Raw genomic sequence first — 20694 nt, 5'->3', positions numbered from 1 at the left:
GAGTTCAGGCCCCACAACTGACCAAAAAAAAGTGTTATGAAAATATAGAAATATTGCACTTTATACATAATCGTAGAGCAATAAAACACTGTCTTTATTGCAGATTCAAGCATTATTTCTGAAAGCATTGTGAAGACTATTCATCTAATAAGGCACTGCCATTTACCTTAGAATTCAAGGCAAATATTTATTCTAAAGGTCACTTCTGTTTAATTTTGAAGCTTTTGTGGCTTATCATTTTTGATGTTGCCATTTTGGTTAAACACTTTGTTTACATTAAGTTTATGGACCATGTGTTTTTCTAATGGGCTGCTGTCATTAACCACCTTGAAAAAAAATCTGAGTTCATATTTTTAGACTTTTATTAGTATTGTAGGCCCTGCAGGGACATGGCTATTTTATTGCTTTGGGATTTTCCCCCTTTAAAAACATGTACCAGCATGATTGTGTGCACAACTATGGTTAGAGCACTGCCATTCTTTTTTGCTTGGGCTTTCTGAGTAAACTTTAGAATACTTTAGAAAACAACTTAGAGACAAAGAACTAGCTATTTTTCCACTGGACTCCCAGTGTGTGCTCTCAGTTTATTGTTGGCTTCGTAGCTGCTTCTTTGGTATGCTGCTATTGTCTGTGTAAGCCATAATGGGAAATTGGAATCCTGGATCCTACTCTCCACTCAACCATTAAGTAGCCATATGCTATTTATGGTCTCTGAAATTTCCTCCCAATTACCAATTGTAGGACACTGTAGACTGTGAGGGGAACTTTGAGAAATGGACAATTCTATACCCGTAATGCTCTTACATATTATATTGGTGGGAGAGGAAGAGAATCTCTTCACTGATTTAGCCATGTTATCCATACTAGAATGAGATCCATTGTAGTCTGTCAGTAATTCACGTCATAGACTATATCCTCATGTGCATAGTGGCCTGGAGGATACATATGTTGTGAGCAACAATAAAAGAGCCTGGTGTCTTGGCCTGCTCTAAGTAGAGATTATAAATGGGTAACTTAAATGGTGACACAGAATTATATCTCACAGTCATGGATGTTGAAAGTCCAAGACCCAGACACCAGTATGTTTGGTGTATGGCTAGCTTTGTTTCACAGACAATGACTTCTTACTTGTCTCACATGCTGAAAGGTGCTGTTCTCTGGAGTCTCTTGTAATGGGACTGGTGCCATTCATGCCCTAAATGGGGCATACCCACATACACTAAACACCTCCTGTACCTTAAAGGGAGGGTCAGCTTTCAACATCTGAATTAGAATGTGAGACACAAACACTATAGACATTTAAACCATAGTTCTAGGTACTTTGTGTTCCTAGAAATGTCAGTTTACTGAAATCACTAACCATGAGTTCCTTGGGTTATAATAGTAGCCTACCTCTCTACTTATTTGTGAGAATCCGAAGATATGTGTGACTAAAGTTACCTGTTACCTGAGAACCTTAACATACTAAAAGAAAAAAAAATTGTGTGTTGAAGATGTAATCTAGGTCCTCACACTCCAGGGCACTCTGCCACTTAAGCTATTGCCCCAGCCCTCTAAAAATCATTTTAACAAACAAATTACATAATGCGATTTTAATACTCTATGTCAAAAGTGAATTTATTTTTCAATGTGATTATTCATTGTGATTTTTGCTTTTTCTCTAAGTGATTACTTTTTTTTTTTTTTGGTCGGTCGTGGGGCTTGAACTCTGGGCCTGGGCGCTATCCCTCAGCTCTTCAGCTCAAGGCGAGCGCTCTACCACTTGAGCTACAGCGCCACTTCCGGTTTTCTGGTGGTTTATTGGAGATAGGAATCTCACGGTCTCTCCTGCCCGGGCTGGCTTTGAACCGTGATCCTCAGATCTCAGCCTCCTGAGTAGCTAGGATTACAGGCGTGAGCCACCAGCGCCCGGCTAAGTGATTACTTTTTAAAAAACTTTTTTTTAACTACAGGGCCTGGGCACTGCTGTCTTACTACAGGGTACTTTTACTCAAGGCTAACATTCTACTACTTGAGCCACAGTTCCACTGATGGCTTTATATGGTTAATTAGAGATTAGAGTTTCATGGACTTTTCCTATCTGGCCTGGCTTTGAGCCTCAATCCTCAAATCTCAGCCACCGCCAGCCTGTTGTCTTTTGTTGTTTTGCTGTTTTGTTTTGTTTTGTTGGCTATTGACATTTAAAGCATGCTCTGGTTTGCATAAAGAAGTTAAGTATCCTTGTTATCAAGGACTGTCTGCTTTTTCTAACCAGTTAATACAGAAAAAAAAAATTACAAAAACTAAAGTAACAAAAATACTCATCAACATATTGATTTTACATGATGATTTTTTATATGTAACAGTGTTTTTGAAATTAAGACCAAACTTTCTAAGGGTTTGAGGAAGTTACCTTATGCTTCTGGCTACCCAATTCTATTTCTGTAACTACTTAAGCATTAGTGTACAAAGGAGATAACAACCTCGATATGTAAGACTGTCAGTTTGTTTACACTTTGGTATTACTAGAAACATCAAGTAAAATTATTCCTTTGATAGCAACTTGTCCATGCTTTCTTCATGATTTATTTGTAAGAGCACACAGATAATTTAGAGGATTCAAGATGAATAGGAACCTATTTGAAAAACAAAAACCAAAAACTAAATTTTTAAAATCTTGTACAATCTGAAGATCTTGGATACATTTGAAATTTTCATCCTCTGCCTGAAGTTCATCTCTTGCTAGGAAATTTATACTTTTTTTTTGGTCTTGGGGCCTGGGCACTGTCCCTCACTCAGCAATTCAGCTCAAGGCTAGCACTCTACCACGTGAGCTCCACTTCTGGCTTTTTCTGCTTATGTGGTGCTGAGGAATCGAACTCAGGGTCTCATGCATGCAAGGCAAGCACTCTACCACTGAGCCACCTTTCCAGCCCTGGAAATTTATGCTTCTCTGTTTGCCATAAGTATTAGAAAGTGTTAGAAATTGAATCATTCCTCCTCTACAAATAATAATAGAGAGGTGAAGAGGGATACCATAGTGACCTGATGAGTTAGGAGACACGATGCATGGTGCAAAATAGCATGGCGCAAAATAGCATGATGCAAAATAGTGACTGAGCTGGTCAGAGCCTAAATAGGGTCATGGTCAGAGGGCAGGGTCACAGGGAGCTCAAGAGAGGAGCCTTGGAAGTTCATGGCACAGGACTGGCAGGAACTGCCCCTACCTTTAGAATTCAGACACTCCCATCACCAGAGTGTGGGGCTTCACCTTCATCCACCAAGAAGACAAGATGGTGCCAGTTAGACCCAATTCCCTACCATCCACCCCAGTGCCAAGATGGCACCAGTTAGAACCAGTATCTTTATTTCATCTTGAGTCTGCCAAGAAAATTCAAGCAAGGGGAGGACACTGTAAAGGTGATAAGAAAGTTTATTAGAAAAGTTTATATGGCAGAGAAAGGAGAGTCAGACATGCCACAGGATGATAGCACTTCGGCCCATGTCAGCCATCTTGCCTTGTCTTGAGGGTTACAGAGATTGGCCTTGGATTGAATAGGAAGAATTAGGAGTCCTTGAAGATGGTGTTCTGATTGGTGGGTCTTTCTGCAGTTTCCTATAAGGTCCTGGCACCAAAGACTTAATTTAAGTCCTGTCCTTACTTCCTTATTCTTTTTAGTCCTTCTTTGTTCTTTTGTAGCCTCTTGCCTCCTTTTCATTTGCAGGCAGGTTTTGGTTTATCGGTTTATCCTGCCACCTGCAAGCTGTATAGGCCTCAATTCCCTAACTGCTTGCTTTTCTACTAACTGCTATTCCTACTATCTGGATTCTTCCCCTGTATTCCTAATGTCAGTTAATTATTATTTACTTTAAGCCAAAACTTGATAGTTGTTTCTAAATCCTTCTCTGTCCTCTTCCACTGCATAATTCTCCATTGTTCATGCCATGTACAATTTAGAATTGCTGTCAACTTTGGAATAGTGTCTTCCCAAATTTCTTTTGTATATGAGCTGTAAGTTTTCTTTTGTATGTAATTGCAAGGCATTTCAAATTTATAGTGAATAGGACTAAAATACAATTGGATTTTAATTAACATGTCTTATTAAGTAGTTTGTTGTTAATGTCTTCCCTATTGGGATGTATTAGAAGTTTTTGCATGTCTTAATTGGAAGAAGTTTCTTGCAGACAAGTTTCTGGCTCTGTACATCTCCAACCTTGTTAAATTTAACCTTGTTTGTCCTTCACTACTCATGGAATCCAGTACTGGGTGCAGTGGCACTCAGTCTTACCTTTAAAAAAATGTCATGTTTTGATGAGTTGACTTAGTGTGCAGTTGGGATATTCTTAGAAGGAAGTCTTAAACCAGAACAGCTGGTAATAACTGAATTTTTCAAAATGACTGTGAACCACATCTGTGTTTCCCACTTAACCTAATATATATAGTAGTCTCCCTTTATCTCTGGAGAGATACATTCCAAGACCTCAAATGGATGCCTAGTAGTATGGAACCCTATGTATATTGTCTTTTCCTGTACATACGTACCTATAATGCACTTTAAGTTAAAAAAAAATAGGCACAGTAAAAGATTAACAATGGTAACTGATAATAAAATAGAATAACTACAACAACAACGTATAAAAAACGTTATTTAAAATTTGTAAATTATTTTCTATGGTTTTACATTTAATATGTGTGGACTACAACTTACTGTAGCTAACTGAAACCACAGAAAATGAGCTCATGGGTAGGAAGAGATCCCTTTTCTAAATTTAACTTTTTAGCTAAATCTAGTATCACCTAGCAATAGGGGAAGTATGATAGAGGAGTGGAAAAAGACTGCAATCTTAAACTGCTCATGATTGGCATGACTTAACGTTGCAAATTTGACAAAAACATGTGTCCATACCAGTATACTGCTGGAGTTCCTTCTAGAGCTCTGTATGTGTAAGGGAAGGGCCTTAAACTTCGGCTTCATTGGCTCCATGGAAATATACTTCTCTGGCCATGCTACTTCTTTTTTTCATCCACTGTTATTATTCACCTTATAACTATTTCTTCCCTCCACCTTATTTTTTGAAACTCAGGGCCTTGTATATGTGAGGCAAACATATTAGCATTGGGCCACACTTCTAGTCCTCCTCTGTCTGTTTTTGTGTGTGCAAGATTGAAGGAACTATTGATTTGGGACAATTCTCACTGCCTGTCCCATTTGAGATACAGTCTAGTAGCCCTGGTTGAAATTCTGAATACATCTCAAATAATAGAACCATTGTTATCCCATGTATGAAGGTTCTTGGTCTATTATGGGTTAGCTAAACCTTTATAAACAGCCACTCTGGGCACCTTGCCAAGATGTATAAATAGCTTTGTTTTCATGGGAAAAATGTGTTTAAAATCCAAATGTCTAATTCACACGTGAACTCCCCCGTAAATTAGGAAATGTCAGCATAAATTACAGAGGCTTAGAAAAAGAGAACACAAATCAAGGCAACTTGATCGCATTCGATTGATTTGTTTTATAGCTCTATTATTCTTCTTATTCAAATTAAGTTTCTTATTCACTATAGGGAGTAAACTTAGCATATTGTGCCAAAATACTAATCTTTCACCCTTCTTTTCTATCAGATTTAAAAATAGTACATGAAGCTGAAAAGTGAGACATATTTTCAGCTTCTCTCTCTGTCTCTGTCTCTGTTTGCCCCCCTCCCCCACCTCAGCACCAACACCCCCTCCCCCATCTCCTAGTAATGGAGTAATGGGGTTTAAACACAGGTTTCACACTCTGTTTACTTGTGTTTTTTTTCCACTACCATGGTACTGTACCACTTGAGTCATACCGCTGGTTCAGCTTTGTTTTTGCTGGTTAATTAAAGATGAAGTTTCAAGGATTTTTCTGCCTGGGCTGGCTTTGAAATTTGATCTTCAGATCTTAGCTTCCTAAGTAGCAAGGATTACTGGTGTGAGCCACTGGCACTGGTGCCTGGCTTCATCTTTTTTTTTTTTTTTTTTTAATGTACTGGTCCTGGGGCTTGAACTAAGGGCCTGGGTGCTAACCCTGCTCAAGGCTAGTGCTCTACCATTTGAGCCATACCTCTACTTCTGGCTTTTTTTTAGTAGGTAATTGGAGATAAGAGTCTTCTGGACTTTTCTTGCCCTGACTGGCTTCAAACCTCAATCCTCAAATCAGCCTCCTGAGTAGCTAAGATTACAAGCACGAGCCACCAGTGTCTGGTTCATCTTAATTTCTCAAAGAAGACTGAGCCATATTAAAAAATCATCTTTGTCTCTAAGCCATTGAGATTTAACAGATGACACTAATTTTGTGATTTGGTCTCTTTCCCCTCCACAAGTATGTAGTCTAGAGGGAATCGTGGAGGCTATGTACTTCTGTGGTAGAAAGGTGGAGAAGCGAACTGTAAGTTGTTTGAAAGCACCAATTGTTTTTCATTATTCCCAGAGTACAACTCTGTGATCACCATTTCACGGGTGTATCTAAGACCTAGAGATTCCATTAGAAACTAGAAACTTCCCAAGTTTCTAGTTACCCAGCCCTAGTATTCAAAGACTTCTGGGGCCAAAGCCAGAATACAGAAATTTGAAAGATGATTCCCTCCCTCTGGTTCTCCTGCTGTCTTGTAATTTGTTTCGCTTTTTTTTTTTTTTTTAATTTGTAAGGCAGTAGATAACCTGCTTCATAAAATTGAAATACTGAAAACTGATCAGAGATGTTAGGTACACAATGCTAAATAAAAATGGTCTTAGTCATGGAGAAGAAGAGATCGTTTAGGGAGAAGTCAGGTATGGGACAGAAATGATAGAGCAGGTTAGGATTTTCAAATTTTCCCCATATTTTCTGTACCTGCCACTAGTGCAATCCCCCTTCACCTGAGGGAGCTCTCTGTATGCACTAGGAACTCATAAAGGCATTTCATTAGAGCTGAGGGACAGCACCCAGGCCCAGAGTTCAGGCCCCACGACCGGAACCCCCCTCCCCCCCAAAAAAAGGCATTTCATTAAAAGTCATGGCAATTCTTCGTGGCTTCTTTCAATGTAGTTTCATGGTACATTTTCCTATAATAACCAACTATATTTTATATCTATCTATAAAACCAACATTTCCTATATAATCAACAATACAGCACGCCTTTCTTTACTGAACCAAGTAGGTGTCTACTTCAATGAGATTTGCGTGTATAGTGTAACTATTATAGCAAGCTAGGTGAAACGTATTCCCTTTTTCCTTAGCATCCAAAGTGCTTTGAAGAGTACAAGCATACTTTAGCCACAGGTCTTTAGACTTTAGAGGACCATTTAGCCTAATGCTCTGGCTTAAATATTTATTTTGTCTGCTTTATTTGGAAAGGAAAAAAAAGTATGGGCCCTGGTTGACCCTACACAAAACATAACGAAGTTTACGGGATGGGGAATGGTGTGTCCTCCGGGCTTCTTAACAAGCTAACTGCAGAGCCTTGAGTCTCCCTCTTTGCCTCTTTTGTACTTTAGGGGCGCCACCAGGTGGCAACATGAGGAACTGAAGCTGATGTTGCAGAACCTCTTCCTCCTGTCCAAGCCTTGCTTGAAATGTAATGCTGCTTTTTTGCTTGAGGAAATGAGGCTGCTTTGAGTAGTGGAGAAGAGATGAACAGACAATAATGAGGTCAGAAGTATATTTGACAGTTGGACCCATAAGTGACCAATATTTTCTTTTTTTTGGTCATTGGTTGTGGGGCCTGAACTCTTCAGCTCAAGGCTAGCACTCTACCACTTGAGCCACAGCACCAATTCCGGCTTTTTCTGCTTATGTGATGCTGAGGAATCGAACCCAGGGCTCATGCATGCAAGGCAAGCACTCTACCATTGAGCCACCTTCCCAGCCCCCCATAAGTGATCAATACTTTCAATATCTTTTTTTTTTTTTTTTTTTGGTTGGTCCTGGGGCTTGAACTCTGGGCCTGAGCGCTGTCCCTCAGCTCTTCATCTCAAGACTAGCGCTCTACCACTTGAGCTACAACACCACTTCCAGTTTTCTGGTGTTTTTTTGGAGGTAAGAGTTTCATGGACTTTCCTGCCCAGGCTGGCTTTGAACCATGATCCTCAGATCTCAGTCTCCTGAGTAGCTAGGATTACAGGCGTGAGCTACCTGCGCCCAGCTTCGATATCTTTTTAATCTGGCCCTTTCAGAAGAAATTGATAAATTAATTTCAAGATATTTTTGTTTTTACTAGAAAAAACTTCAGTGTATTGTTTGTAGTAGCTAGAGAATCCCCTCACTTAAGGTGGTAAAAACTGTAGACCTAATGATAGGATGTCATGCAGTTGTTTTTAAAATCAAGAAATGTTCAGGCGTCTGCTACGTCCAGGACAGTGTGGTTAGAATAGGCATTAATGGGAGGTCTCTAAATACTTGCAGAATCACTTGGAATGCAGAATGTATGTGTGAATTCATAGCCAAGCAAATGCCAAATGTGTTATGTAGTTATCAGATTCTGGATTATGTCAGAATATATGGAGGAAAACTGAGACTTGGTCCTTCAAGGAAAGAGAGATCTTACCAGATACTGAAGGCATTTTAGATCTCTATGTGTAGAAGTTATAGGGAAGGGTAAAGAGATCAGAGTCTCTAAGGAGGAGAGTTATGTTCAGAAAATAGAAGAAAAATAGAGTTGACATGATTAGATTAACATTTTTATTAGCTTATATTGGTTACATAAGGGGGATTTTATTATGACATTTATTTTATTATCTGTGCATATAATGTATCCTGATCAGACTTACCCCTCTATCCCTCTCCTTTAACTCCCTCTCCACTTTACCTTCCTTCCTCCCTCTGCCCACCTTTAGGATAAGCAGTCAGTTCATTGGGTCTCTAAGAGCAGCAAGCTGCAGTGAGCAGCCCTGTGAAGATCCTGGAGCCCATGGTGCATTTGCTGATAGGGCACATTTAATTAAGTGCTTTAACAGGAAATCACAGCAAGGATAAGATTATTTCCATTTGATAAGCTTTGCACAACAGGTCTGAGCACAGGATGTTTATCCCACTTGGACAGGAATGTAGTCAGAGGATCTTTCTTAGAAAACAACTAAGTCTTGTACATTTAAAAGGCCCTGAATTTCCCCCTCACAGAAGGGGCTGTGGTAACTCTACCTAGAGAAATTGTAAAGCAGGTGTTACAAAGTACCCTACCAGCTACCCCCAAATCCCAGCTTATGCTTAGTAGTTTTGTTGATATTTAGTATTTTTCATAAAGAGTTCGTAAAATGTCTGATGTTATGTAGTTACAGCTCCTTCTGAACCTAAAGCAGAAGTCTTTGTGTGATATAATCTTGGGAAGCTGAGTAAGTCTGTTTGCTTGGAAACTGTCACTGAGTCAGTTGTAATTTTCAAACATTTATCCATTGGTTTCTTTTGTATTGCAGTGTTTTAATCTTGGGTGCTTCGGGTGGAGTTGGTACTTTCGCAATACAGGTAAAACAAATTTTTAATATTGTAAGCAGGAAGATTTTTTAAAATTTGAATTTGTAAATGAACATGTTATAAAGTATATTTCCTTAAAAACTAAAAGCAGGTCTAGCAAATGAATTGTAATTTCAGCTTGCTCTTCTGAAATGAACATATTCTAATATAGAAAGACGCATCACTCTTTCTAGTAGTTTAGTATGTAAGTTGAGAATATTGAGGAGAATTCTTTGAAGGGAAGATCATAGGCAGAAAGTTGAGGTGTGGCTCAAGTTGTAGATTACCAGTCTTGGGTGAAAAAGCCAAGTAATAGTGCAAAGTCCAAAAATACAATTTTTGTAAAAGAATATATACAAATGGCCCATGAGTTCATTATTCTTACTCAGCTTATAAAGAGCGAGGGTTTATTATAGATCGTGGTTCAGAGGTTTCAGTCTATGATTGCCTGAGCAATCATGGTAAGGATGTACTATGGTGAGGCAGCATATTATGGCAGCAGCATCTGACAGAACTTTTCATCTCATTGCCAGGACATGAGGAGGGAAGGGGAGAGAGAAAGGGGTAACTAGGATTCTGTGATCCTCTTTAAGGGTAAGCCCCAATAACCTGGAACTTTCTACTGGGCCTCAACTATTGAAGTTTCTACCACCTCCCAATAATGCCAAACTGAGAACTAACCGTTTAACACATGAACCTTTGGGGGATATTCGAGGTCTCTCATACATTGCTGGGGGAATATAAAATAGTGTAGCTGCCATGAAGATAGTTTATTGTTTCCTCAAAATGGTGAACATTCAGAAAGATTGCATACTAATGTTCATACCTGCATTATTCATCAGAGTGAAAAACAGAACTAGCTATAGTAGTTGGATAAACAAAATGTGATATATATATGTATATATATATATATATATATAATGGAAAAATATTCAGTCATAAAGGAGAATGAAATTATGGCATTTGATACAAGCTAAATAAATCTTTAAAAAAATTATGCTAAGTAGCTAGGAGTGATGGGTCAATACAGTAATCTTAGCTCCTTAGTGGTAAAGATGAGATCATGGTTCTAGACCAGTTGGGCTTCATGAGACTCTGCCTCAGGCAACAGCTAGGTAAAGTGGTATACACCTATCAGTGTGGCTTGGGAGAGGATCACAGCCCAGGCTGGCTAGGTCATAAAATGAAACTACCTTGAAAGTAACCCATTTGAAAAAGGGTAGGAGGTGTAGCTAAAGTGGCACAATGCCTCCTTAGTAGATGTGAAGTCCTTGGTTTGGTACTGTGAAAATAAATAAAACTATTTTTTTAAGCACAAAAAAATATGCTAAGTAAAAAAAAATCTAGAAATAAAAGGTCACATATTATTTTATTTATCTCATATTCCAGAATAGATAAATCTACAAATACAGAAAACAGATTAATAGTTATCTGAGGAATTACTGCTTAATGGCCAAGAAATTTGTTTCAGGGGTGATAATATTCTGAAATTAGATTGAGGTATGGATGATAAAAATTCTGGTAAAGGAAAACCAAAACAAGGTATAATAGTTAATCTTGTTTGTCAGACTTGACTGGATTAAGAAATTCCTAAGGGATTGCTAAAGCATACCTCTGGGTGTGTTCAGAAGGGTGCTTCCTGAATCAGATCATGAGGGCTCCCATCTCAGAAGAGAATTAGTCCCTAAGGAGGTGGTGGACACGGGGGTGGGGAGGTGGGGAGGTGGGGGGAGAGGGTGTCTTTGAAGGCTGTTTCATGCCCTGCCCCTTCCTGTATCCCCTTCCTCTATTTTCTGGCTGCTATGATGTGAACAGCTCTCTTTCTCCATGCCCTCCTCACTATGTTGGAAATAATTCCCTTATAGTAGTTTCTGTTAGCTATTTAGATCAGAGATTAGCAGAAGTAACTAATATACAAGGGAATACTACAAAGAAACTTCTCTACTTTCCTGAAATTAAATGTTTTGAAATATATATTGATTAGTACCATCTCTTCTCTGAGAACTTAATTTCAAAATGACCAATACTAAGGAAAATTACTAGTAAAAATATCAAGGAAAAGTTAAGTAAAAACTTTGGCCTTTAAAGAAAAAGAAGCTGGGCGCTGGTGGCTCACGCCTGTAATTCTAGCTACTCAGGAAGCTGAGATCTGAGGATCACGGTTCAAAGCCAGCCTGGGCAGGAAAGTCTGTGAGACTCTTATCTCCAATAAACCACCAGAAAATCAGAAGTGGTGCTGTGGCTCAAGTGGTAAAGCGCTAGCCTTGAGCTGAACTGCTGAGGACAGTGCCCAGGCTCAGAGTTCAAGCCCCATGACTGACAAAAAGAAAAAGAAAAGAGAAAAAGAAAAAAAATCATTTGGATATCTAGAAGAGTACATGCATATAAAAAAAAAAAAAGTAAAGTTAGATTTTTATCAAACTTTGTGACAGCAACACTTTAATGCCAGGGGTTAAAAATGAAGTGACACCAGTCACTGATGGTTCACGCCTATAAGATCTGAGGACCACAGTTTGAAGCCAGCCTGGGCAGGAAAGTCGGTAAGACTGTTGTCCCCAATTAACCACCAGAAAACCAGAAGTGGTGCTCAAAGTGGTAAATTGGTAGCCTTGAAAGAAAGAGCTCAGGGACAGTGCCAGGCCCTGAGTTCCAACCCCATAACTAACAAAAACTAACAAAAACAAGTGATACCAAACACACACCAAGACTATTAGGTGAGACAAAACTGGCCTTTAAGAGTAAAGAATACATAAGAACTGTTATCAACCTGCTGTGTTAATAACACGGGTTATTAATAATGTTACCTAATATAGATGTAAGGAATGCTCTTCTGATCCCTCTCTGAGAATCTGCTACTGAATTGAGCTTCTCCAACTGAAATAGCTAAAAACTCATGGTGAATGTTAAATGTGGAATTACAAAACTAAATAGAGTCTTAGAAGTTTAGAGTGTAGTATTTAAGTTCAATGAATAGAACTTTTTTTTTTTTTTAAATTTTGGTTGGTCCTAGGGCTTGTACTCAGGGCCTCAGCTCTGTCCCTGAGCTCCTTTTGCTCAAGGCTACAACTCTACTACTTGAGTCATTCATCCAGCCACCTCCTCCAGCCTTTTCCTGAGTAGTTTATTGGAGATAGAGCCTCATGGACTTACCTGCCCTAGTTGGCTTCACTGTGATTCTCAGATCTCAGCTTCCTGAGTAACTAGGATTACAGGTGTGAATCACCAGTGCCTGGTAAGCTGAATACTTTTAATACTGTCTGGAAGACTAAATTAACACTTTTCAGAGATAGAAATGAAGATGTGCATTTTTTGGCCACTTAAAATGGTCATATTCTGTGGATATGTGCTTTTTTTTTTTCTTTTTTTTTTCTGTCATTTGCCCTTGTCATTGAAGATGATAAATTTGATACTATCAACTCCTGTCTTTCCTGATACTAGGTACTGATCCCTTCTTGAAATGGAATGATTAAAACTTCCTGCTGTGGGCTGGAGGCATGGCTTAAGTGGTAGAGTCCTTGCCTAACAAACACTGAATTCAAACTCCAGTATCATCAAAAACAATACAAAACAAAACTTTATGCCATAGAGGCAACTGGTTCTCTGGTGGAAACAAACAAACACTTTTTCTTTCTAAACAAAAGTTAAGTCACTTTTACTAGTTTCTGAACAAAGTCTTCCTTTTTTTTTTTTTTTTTTTTTAATTTTTCTTTTGGGTCCGGTCGTGGGGCCTGAACTCTGGGCCTGGGCGCTGTCCCTCAGCTCTTCAGCTCAAGGCTAGCGCTCTACCATTTGAGCCACAGCGCCACTTCCAGCTTTTTTCTTTTTGCTTATGTGGTGTTGAGCAATCGAACCCAGGGCCTCATGCATGCAAAGCAAGTGCTCTACCACTGAGCCATCTTCCCAGCCCCTGAACAAAGTCTTCCTATAGTTCTCAGTAAGACAAAGTACTTAAAGTTTTATATTAAAGTACTTAAGGTTTCAAAATTAATCTATGGCACTACCTTAAAAAATAATCTGTTTTATTCCTTTCCTTTTTTTGCCAGATAATGAAGGCTTGGGGTGCTCATGTGACAGCAGTTTGCTCTCAAGACGCCAGTGAGCTTGTAAAAAAACTTGGGGCAGATGATGTCGTTGATTACAAGTCTGGAAGTGTGGAAGAGCAGTTGAAATCCTTAAGACCGTATGTATTGGAATAATGCTCCTGTTGGGCACATTGTCTTGTGCCTTTACTATTAGCTCTGTAGAGGCTGAGATGGGGAAGATGGTAGTTCAAGGCCAATCTGGGTAAAAAAATTATCGAAAACCTCATCTCAACCAAGGAAAAAGCTTGTACCTGTGATTTCAGCTCCTATGGAAATGGAAATGAAATGATTGTAGTCCAGGTAGACCCAGAAATAATAAATGTGAGACCCTACCCAAAAAAGAACTAAAGCAGCAACAAGGGCTGGTGCCCTGGCTCAAGAGGCAGAGTGCTAGTCTAGTAAGTGCTTGTCTAGTGAGTTCAAGCCCCAGTACTACTACCAAAGAAGAAAATACAAGAGCCAGCGATGCTCCCATTTGAAGTACACTCAAGGATCGTTGTAATGCAGGTCTCAGGTAGTTTGGTGGCCTTTCAATTGCTTTGGGAGGAGATCTTTGAAAAGGGAAGAAGTGACGTTGTCCAAAAAGAAATATACTCTTTACCTGATTTATGTTACTGTAACTCCTCTGTCCATCACCTTTATAATAAAAATAAAAAAGAGAATCTGAAAAATGTACCTTATCATTAAAGGTTAAGATAGTACTATAACATACTTTGGTATGTACCAAAGAAGCTACTTTTATCTGATCTTTTGCTAATTTCTTTTTGCTTCTGGTTCTGGGCCTTGAACTCAGGATCTAGGTGCTGTCTTTTAGTATTTTTGCTGTACCACTTGAGCCATAACTCTACTTCTGCTGGCTGTTTGGTAGTTAATTGGAAAAACTAGAGTTTCTTGCCTAGGCTGACTTTGAATTGTGATCTTTGCATATAAGCCCCAAGTAGCTAGGATTACAGGCTAAACTTCTTTTGCTCATTTTTAAGATGTTTGTTCACATTTATTGCTGTTTGTAAAGGTCTCAAGGTAAATCGGAAGTGTGCTGCCTTCTCTGGTGTGTGTCACACAGGAGGAGTAGAGTAGTTCATGAAACCATGTGATTAGCACCAAACACTGTTTCAGTGTTTAGGAGCTATAAGAACCTAAGAAAGCAATGTAAGGGTAAATGCTAGAAAGTGAGCACCACCCTGGTTGTTCTTAGTGGTCTGAATGCTCACTAGGCTCTGATTTGGCTTGAGGTACTAGATAGGGACAGACTCAGGAATTTTCTCAACCCCCTCAATCTTCAGACCATGATTTGTTTACTTTATTTATTTATTTATTTTTGAGTTCGGTCATGGGGCCTGAACTCTGGGCCTGGGCACTGTCCCTCAGCTTTTCAGCTCAAGGCTAGCGCTCTACCACTTGAGCCACAGTGCCACTTCCGGCTTTTTTCTTTTTGCTTATGTGGTGCTGAGGGATCGAACCCAGGGCCTATGCATGCAAGGCAAGCCTCTGCCACTGAGCCACCTTCCCAGCCCCCATGATTTGTTTACTAATCTGATTTTTATTAGCATGACAGAACCAAAGCCAAAAGTGGGTTTGAGAAGTATTTGGAAGACTGGTTTGCTGCTATGATTACAAAGATCTTCCCTTTTAAAAAATTTTTGTTTTAATTAATTTTTTTCTTTTTTTTCTTTTTCTTTTTTTGGGTCCAGTCGTGGGGCCTGAACTCTGGGCCTGGGCGCTGTCCCTCAGCTCTTCAGCTCAAGGCTAGCGCTCTACCACTTGAGCCACAGCGCCACTTCTGGCTTTTTTCTTATGTGGTGCTGAGGAATCGAACCCAGGGCCTCAGGCATGCAAGGCAAGTGCTCTACCACTGAGCCACCTTCCCAGCCCTAATTAATTTTTTTCTTAGTTTTCAAAAACCACTTATTCTTGCCCATGTTGAGAATAGTATTTCAATCAATTAAAAGAAGGTGGATACCTATGATCCACCTATAACACTCTTGAGCGTCTATCTACCCAGAACATTACAGTTCAGGATACAGTAAAGATACTTGCACATCCATGTTCATTGCTGCACTATTCACAATAGTCAAGTTATAGAAACAGCCCAGATACCCTACAGTAGATGAGTGGATCCAAAGAATGTGCCACCTATATGCAATAGAATTTTTCACAGCCATTACAAAGAATATGTCATTTGCTGGGAAATGAGTGGACCTAGAACAAATCACGTTATGTGAAATAAGCCAAGCTCAGAGAGACAAACAGTGTATATATTCTCACATACGTGGAAGCTTAGATCTAAAATACAACTGGACTGTATAATTATAGAAAATAGTCTAGGCATTCACATACAAACAGACTAAAGGATGATACTGCTAGGGGACAAACCCAAAGGTATAACTTCTCTGAACATCTAAAATACTATTTATCAAAATGAATTCCAGGAAATGAAAACATATTCTGTTTTGGGTGTTTGTTTTTGCTTTTGGAAGGTTTTGTTTTTCTGTCTTTTTAGGGGAGGGTAAATTGTGGGGATTGGGGAGAAATGGAAGGAGGAAGGGTAAACAAACAAATTTGAACTATGCAACTTGCAGACAGGGATGGGGGAAAACGGGGGGGGGGGGGGGGGGAGGAAGCAAAGGAAAAGAGTGACATTGTCCAAAAGGAATTGTACTCTCACCTGACTTATGAAATGATAACTTCTCTGTATAACACCTTAATAATTACAATTAGAGTACATTTTTAAAAAGGGTGCCAGGAGCACCTCCTCTCTGGCAATGCCTAGACCACCCACCGACTCCAACAGGAGCAGGGCATGTGTCAGAACAGCCAGCTGAGTCATCATTCCTTTCACTATTTAGCATCGACTCTTGCCAATCCCAGCCTAAATCTTGGAAACAACAGCGAACATGACATATTCCTGCTGTGATGGAGCTTGCATGCTAGTTGGGAAGTTTTAGTTTTCAGTATTCTGAGGAAAGTTGATGCATGAAAGGAGGAAAAGAAATGATTGGAAAAGAGGTTCTCATGGTTGGAGTGATTTAGAAATGCTTCTTCCACCTGGGTGCTGGTGGCTCATGCCTGTAATCCTAGCTACTGAGATTTGAGGATTGCAGTTCAAAGCCAGCCTGGGCAGAAAAGTCCATGAGACTCTTATCTCCAATAAAACAACAGAAAACTGGAAGTGGTGCTGTGGCAGAAGTGGTAGAGCACTAGCCTTGAGCTGAAGAGCTGAGGGACAGTGCCCAGGCCCAGGCCCAGAATTCAAGTGCCAAGACCAACAATAAATAAATGAATAAATAAATAAATAAAATGCTGCTTCTAGCTACATGCTGGTGGCTCATGTCTGTAATCCTAGCTATTCAGGATGAAGTCTGGTGATCATGGTTCAAAACCGGTCTATAAGACTCTATCTCCAATCAACCAGTATAAAGCTGGAAGTGGGGCTGTGGTTCAAGGGGTAGAGTGCCAGCCTAAAGTGGAGGCTTCTTTGAGGAAGCAGCATTTGGCAGTCTGCATTAGACAAGCTCTTTAAATAGGGTTTTTGTTTTGTTTTGTTTTGCATGTTTCCTACTGTATCTTCCTATCTGGTATTGTAGGGAAGTGGTAAATAGTAAGTATTCAATAATATTTGATTCATTATGGAGGTGATCCAGAGATAATGGCATGTCCATATGATTGAGGGCTCACAGCTACTCTCCTGTGTGAATGAATGTCCAGACCTTCTAAGCCTGGCCTTTGGGAAGTGAGGACATGACGAGTCTCTAGGATTTGGCTTGTGGATAGCAGAAGTTGAGTTTAATCGCATGTCTTTTGCTGCTAGGAAGAGCAGCATTACCCTGAAGCCAACCCCTGAATATACCTTCAGCTTCATGTAGGTGTGGAATATGCTTCCAGAGGAAGGGCAGCCTGACAGATGGAAGTCTGAAGGACACTCAATCTAACCTGTAGCCCTGTGCTATATTTCCATACCAGGTATCTCTGGCAGGTGGTCTTGTCACTTGCCCTGGTCTACAAATGGAGACCATTACTTCTATTTCTCTTCTGTTCCCCTCCCCTCCTCTTTCCTCCTTCCTTATTTTTTGACAACTTCAGTTAAAATTGACTTTTGGAACTTTAATCAGGAATTTGAGCTCTGAATCTACCTGCAGTATAGTTGTGCCTTCCAAGTAGCAACTCGTTAGCTATTTAAATCCTGAGAGTTTTATAGCAAGAAGTGGTTTTGAGATCCTTCAGTCCTCTGTAGTTGAGAAAAGAAATGTCAGATGGTTTATGAAGGTTTTGTGTGTTCATGCTACATTAATCATTAGTGTGATATTGGTCTACAACAACATGATCCCCAGACTTCCTTTACGTATTCTAATATTTGTTTATTCAAAAATTGAAAATGAAGTGGAAACTTTTTTTTTGTGGTCAGCCAAGGGGCTTCAACTCAGGCCTAGGTGCTATCCCTGAGCAATTTTGCTCAAGGCTAGCATTCTACCACTTTGATCCACAGTTCCACTTCCAGTTTTCTTTTCTTTCCAGTGGTTAACTGGAGATAAGTGTCTTGTAGATTTTCCTGCCTGAGCTATTTTTGAACCATAATCCTCAGATCTCAGCCTTCTGAGTAGCTAGGATTATAGGTGTGAGCCACCAACACCCACAAGTAGAAACTTTTTAGTGAGAATAATCATCATATAAGGTCATTCTCCTGTGTTGCATAACCTTTCATTTTTATCTTTCTTTAGTTTAATTTAAAAAAATCTCTTAAAGGCTCAAGGTTAATGAAGATAGCAAAAGCCTGTTTTAGAAGCTTTGATGTTTGACTTTATCCAGATGGATTTGGAAAGGAAAAGGCCTTACCCAGTCAATGGATTAGCTTAATTTATTCTCTCTCAATAGGTATTTGTTTTCAAAAGTATTTAAGATCTTTAGGTTGTTGTTTTAAGTAGAATACAGTGATTATAGCTGTTTTAGGTTAGCTTTAAGGATTTGAATATCTGTCAGTTCCTCTGGATTCCATTAGGATGAATCTTTTGGCATGTTAGAACAGAATTGAAGACAGAGAGAAGGGTATTGATTTCTCTTCTTATATTATCTTGATTCGGTACATGAAATTAAAACAGAACACTCCAGAAGGTAACAAGGATGTGTCTACAAACATTTCTGGCTGAGGAGGGAATACAAGCAAATCAATCTGATGAGCAAAAACATATCCTTTCAAGTATTCATTTGCACCAAGGAATACTTTGGATGTATTAAGTGGATAACTTTTAGTTCCTCTACGGATTATTTTGGATGCTCTGAGAGCCTCTTCTGTGCATCTGAGCTTTACCTCTTTACCACCGAGCTTAAGTTGTTCCCAAAGTTTTAGAAAATATGATTTTTACCAGAAGAAAAAGTCACTTTTGGAAGTGGAGCTGTTGCTCAACGGGTAGAGCATTAGCCTTGATAAATAAAGCCCAAGGACAGCACCCAGGACCAGCACAAAGAAAAAAAGGGAAGGGAAAAAGTCACTTTCAGTTTAGCTTGGAAAGAAGTTATTGATGCAGTGGGAGCCAATAAGCAGCCACCCCCTGTGCTACGTGGCATAGTGCGTCACAATTTATAAATTGTCACTGCAGTACAATCTGTAGACAGTGGTAAAGGGAATAAAGGAATATCCAAGCCTAGTGAAGCTAACAAAGGTGTTCTGATTTTGACTTTCTCTCTCCAGGTTTGATTTTATCCTTGATAATGTTGGTGGATCCACCGAAAAATGGGCTCTAAATTTTCTCAAGAAATGGTCAGGAGCCACCTATGTGACTTTGGTGACTCCTTTCCTCCTGAACATGGACCGACTGGGCATAGCAGATGGCATGTTGCAGACAGGAGTCACCATGGGTACCAAGGCATTAAAGGTGGGAAGGACAGTCTTCGTTGGTGAGATAGAGAGCAAGCAAGTAACTGCTGTGCTCAAAATTACTTTTCCAGTTTACTTTCTCTTCTCTTGGAACACTGTACCTGCTAGCATGGACACTAGAGTCAGGGCCTGGATTCAGATTCTGACCGCTACTCAGTAGCTGTGTGGCCCAATACAAATTACTTAACATGTCTGCACCCAATGGCTTTACCTATAAAATGAGGCTAATAATCTATGTATCTTACTGCATTTTTGTAAGCATCAAATGAAATAATCCATCTGAAGAACTTGGCACAATGTGAGGTACATTAAAAGCTCTTGTTAGGCCTGAGAAGGTGGCCCAGTGGTAGAGTGCTTGCCTCCCATGCATGAGGCCCTGGGATTGATTCCTCAGTGCCACATAAACAGAAAAAGCCAGAAGTGGCTCTAGTGGTAGAGCATTAACTTTGAGTGCAAAAGCTGAGGGACAGCACCCAGGCCCAGAGGCCAAGTCCCACCACCTACCAAAAAAAACTTGCTAAAATATTAGTCATTATTATTTTCCATCTATCCCCTTGGACTCTCTTCCTGCTTATACTTGGTGGCCTCTATTTCACTAATCTTAACACAGATAGTACCTTGAATTTAAAGGTAGAAACTGTATTAGGACAGCATACAGTTGCTGTTTTTATGACAGAATGGCGATATAACAAGTAGTCCTAGACTGGCGCTTATTGCCTTCTGCAATCTTATCAGCATGTTATTGAATTGTAGAAGGAAAATCAACTATTACTGTAGTGAGGCTGCAAAGGCTAAGCCTACTACCATTCTCCTGCTGGGTTTATATCACTGTCCTGACAAGGCATATGTCCTGTGAATAACTGTAGTTATTAATGGCATTCTAGGATTTTCCTGGACTTGACTAGTTAGCTTGATTCTGTTCACAGTCCACTGTTGCCAGAGCTTTGAAAAGCTAAAAACTGAATGTACTGAGTGAGTGGTGGACCTTGGAGACTAGCACATACCCATTTCAGCTACAAGACTGATAGCAGAACTTGGGAATCTGCTCTTGACTTAATGCCCTAGTTTGTATTCACCACAGTGGGAACGGAGCCTTATAATTTTGGTTATGAATGGTTAGTAATTGTAGATCCCTGAATTAGTATTGAAGTATAGAATATATAATAGAAAAAGAATATAAAAAAGAAATAGAATATAAAATAGAAAAAGTTGTTTTTTTAATTAGACTCAGGAAAAAGAAAAGGCAAGATAAAAGGTTGAGTCATTGGGACAATTCAGCCAATTCTTACCATCTTACCTTGTCAGATGA

The 20694-nt window shown here is 39.5% G+C and overlaps 1 protein-coding gene across 1 annotated transcript in view; it reads left to right on the top strand.

Annotated features, from left to right (window-relative positions):
* Nucleotides 1-20694, top strand: part of Rtn4ip1 (reticulon 4 interacting protein 1) — a 47157-nt gene that overhangs the window by 12967 nt on the left and 13496 nt on the right. The window contains exons 5-7 of the mRNA XM_042682461.1: nucleotides 9398-9446; nucleotides 13478-13614; nucleotides 19200-19383. Of these exons, the coding sequence (XP_042538395.1) occupies nucleotides 9398-9446; nucleotides 13478-13614; nucleotides 19200-19383 (370 nt within the window). The remainder of the gene's footprint in view (nucleotides 1-9397; nucleotides 9447-13477; nucleotides 13615-19199; nucleotides 19384-20694) is intronic.

Source organism: Dipodomys spectabilis, unplaced genomic scaffold (assembly GCF_019054845.1).
Source record: "Dipodomys spectabilis isolate Male_0828 unplaced genomic scaffold, ASM1905484v1 ptg000001l, whole genome shotgun sequence".
Classification (NCBI taxonomy): Eukaryota; Metazoa; Chordata; class Mammalia; order Rodentia; family Heteromyidae; genus Dipodomys; species Dipodomys spectabilis.
This window is presented reverse-complemented; position numbering and strand designations above follow the sequence as displayed.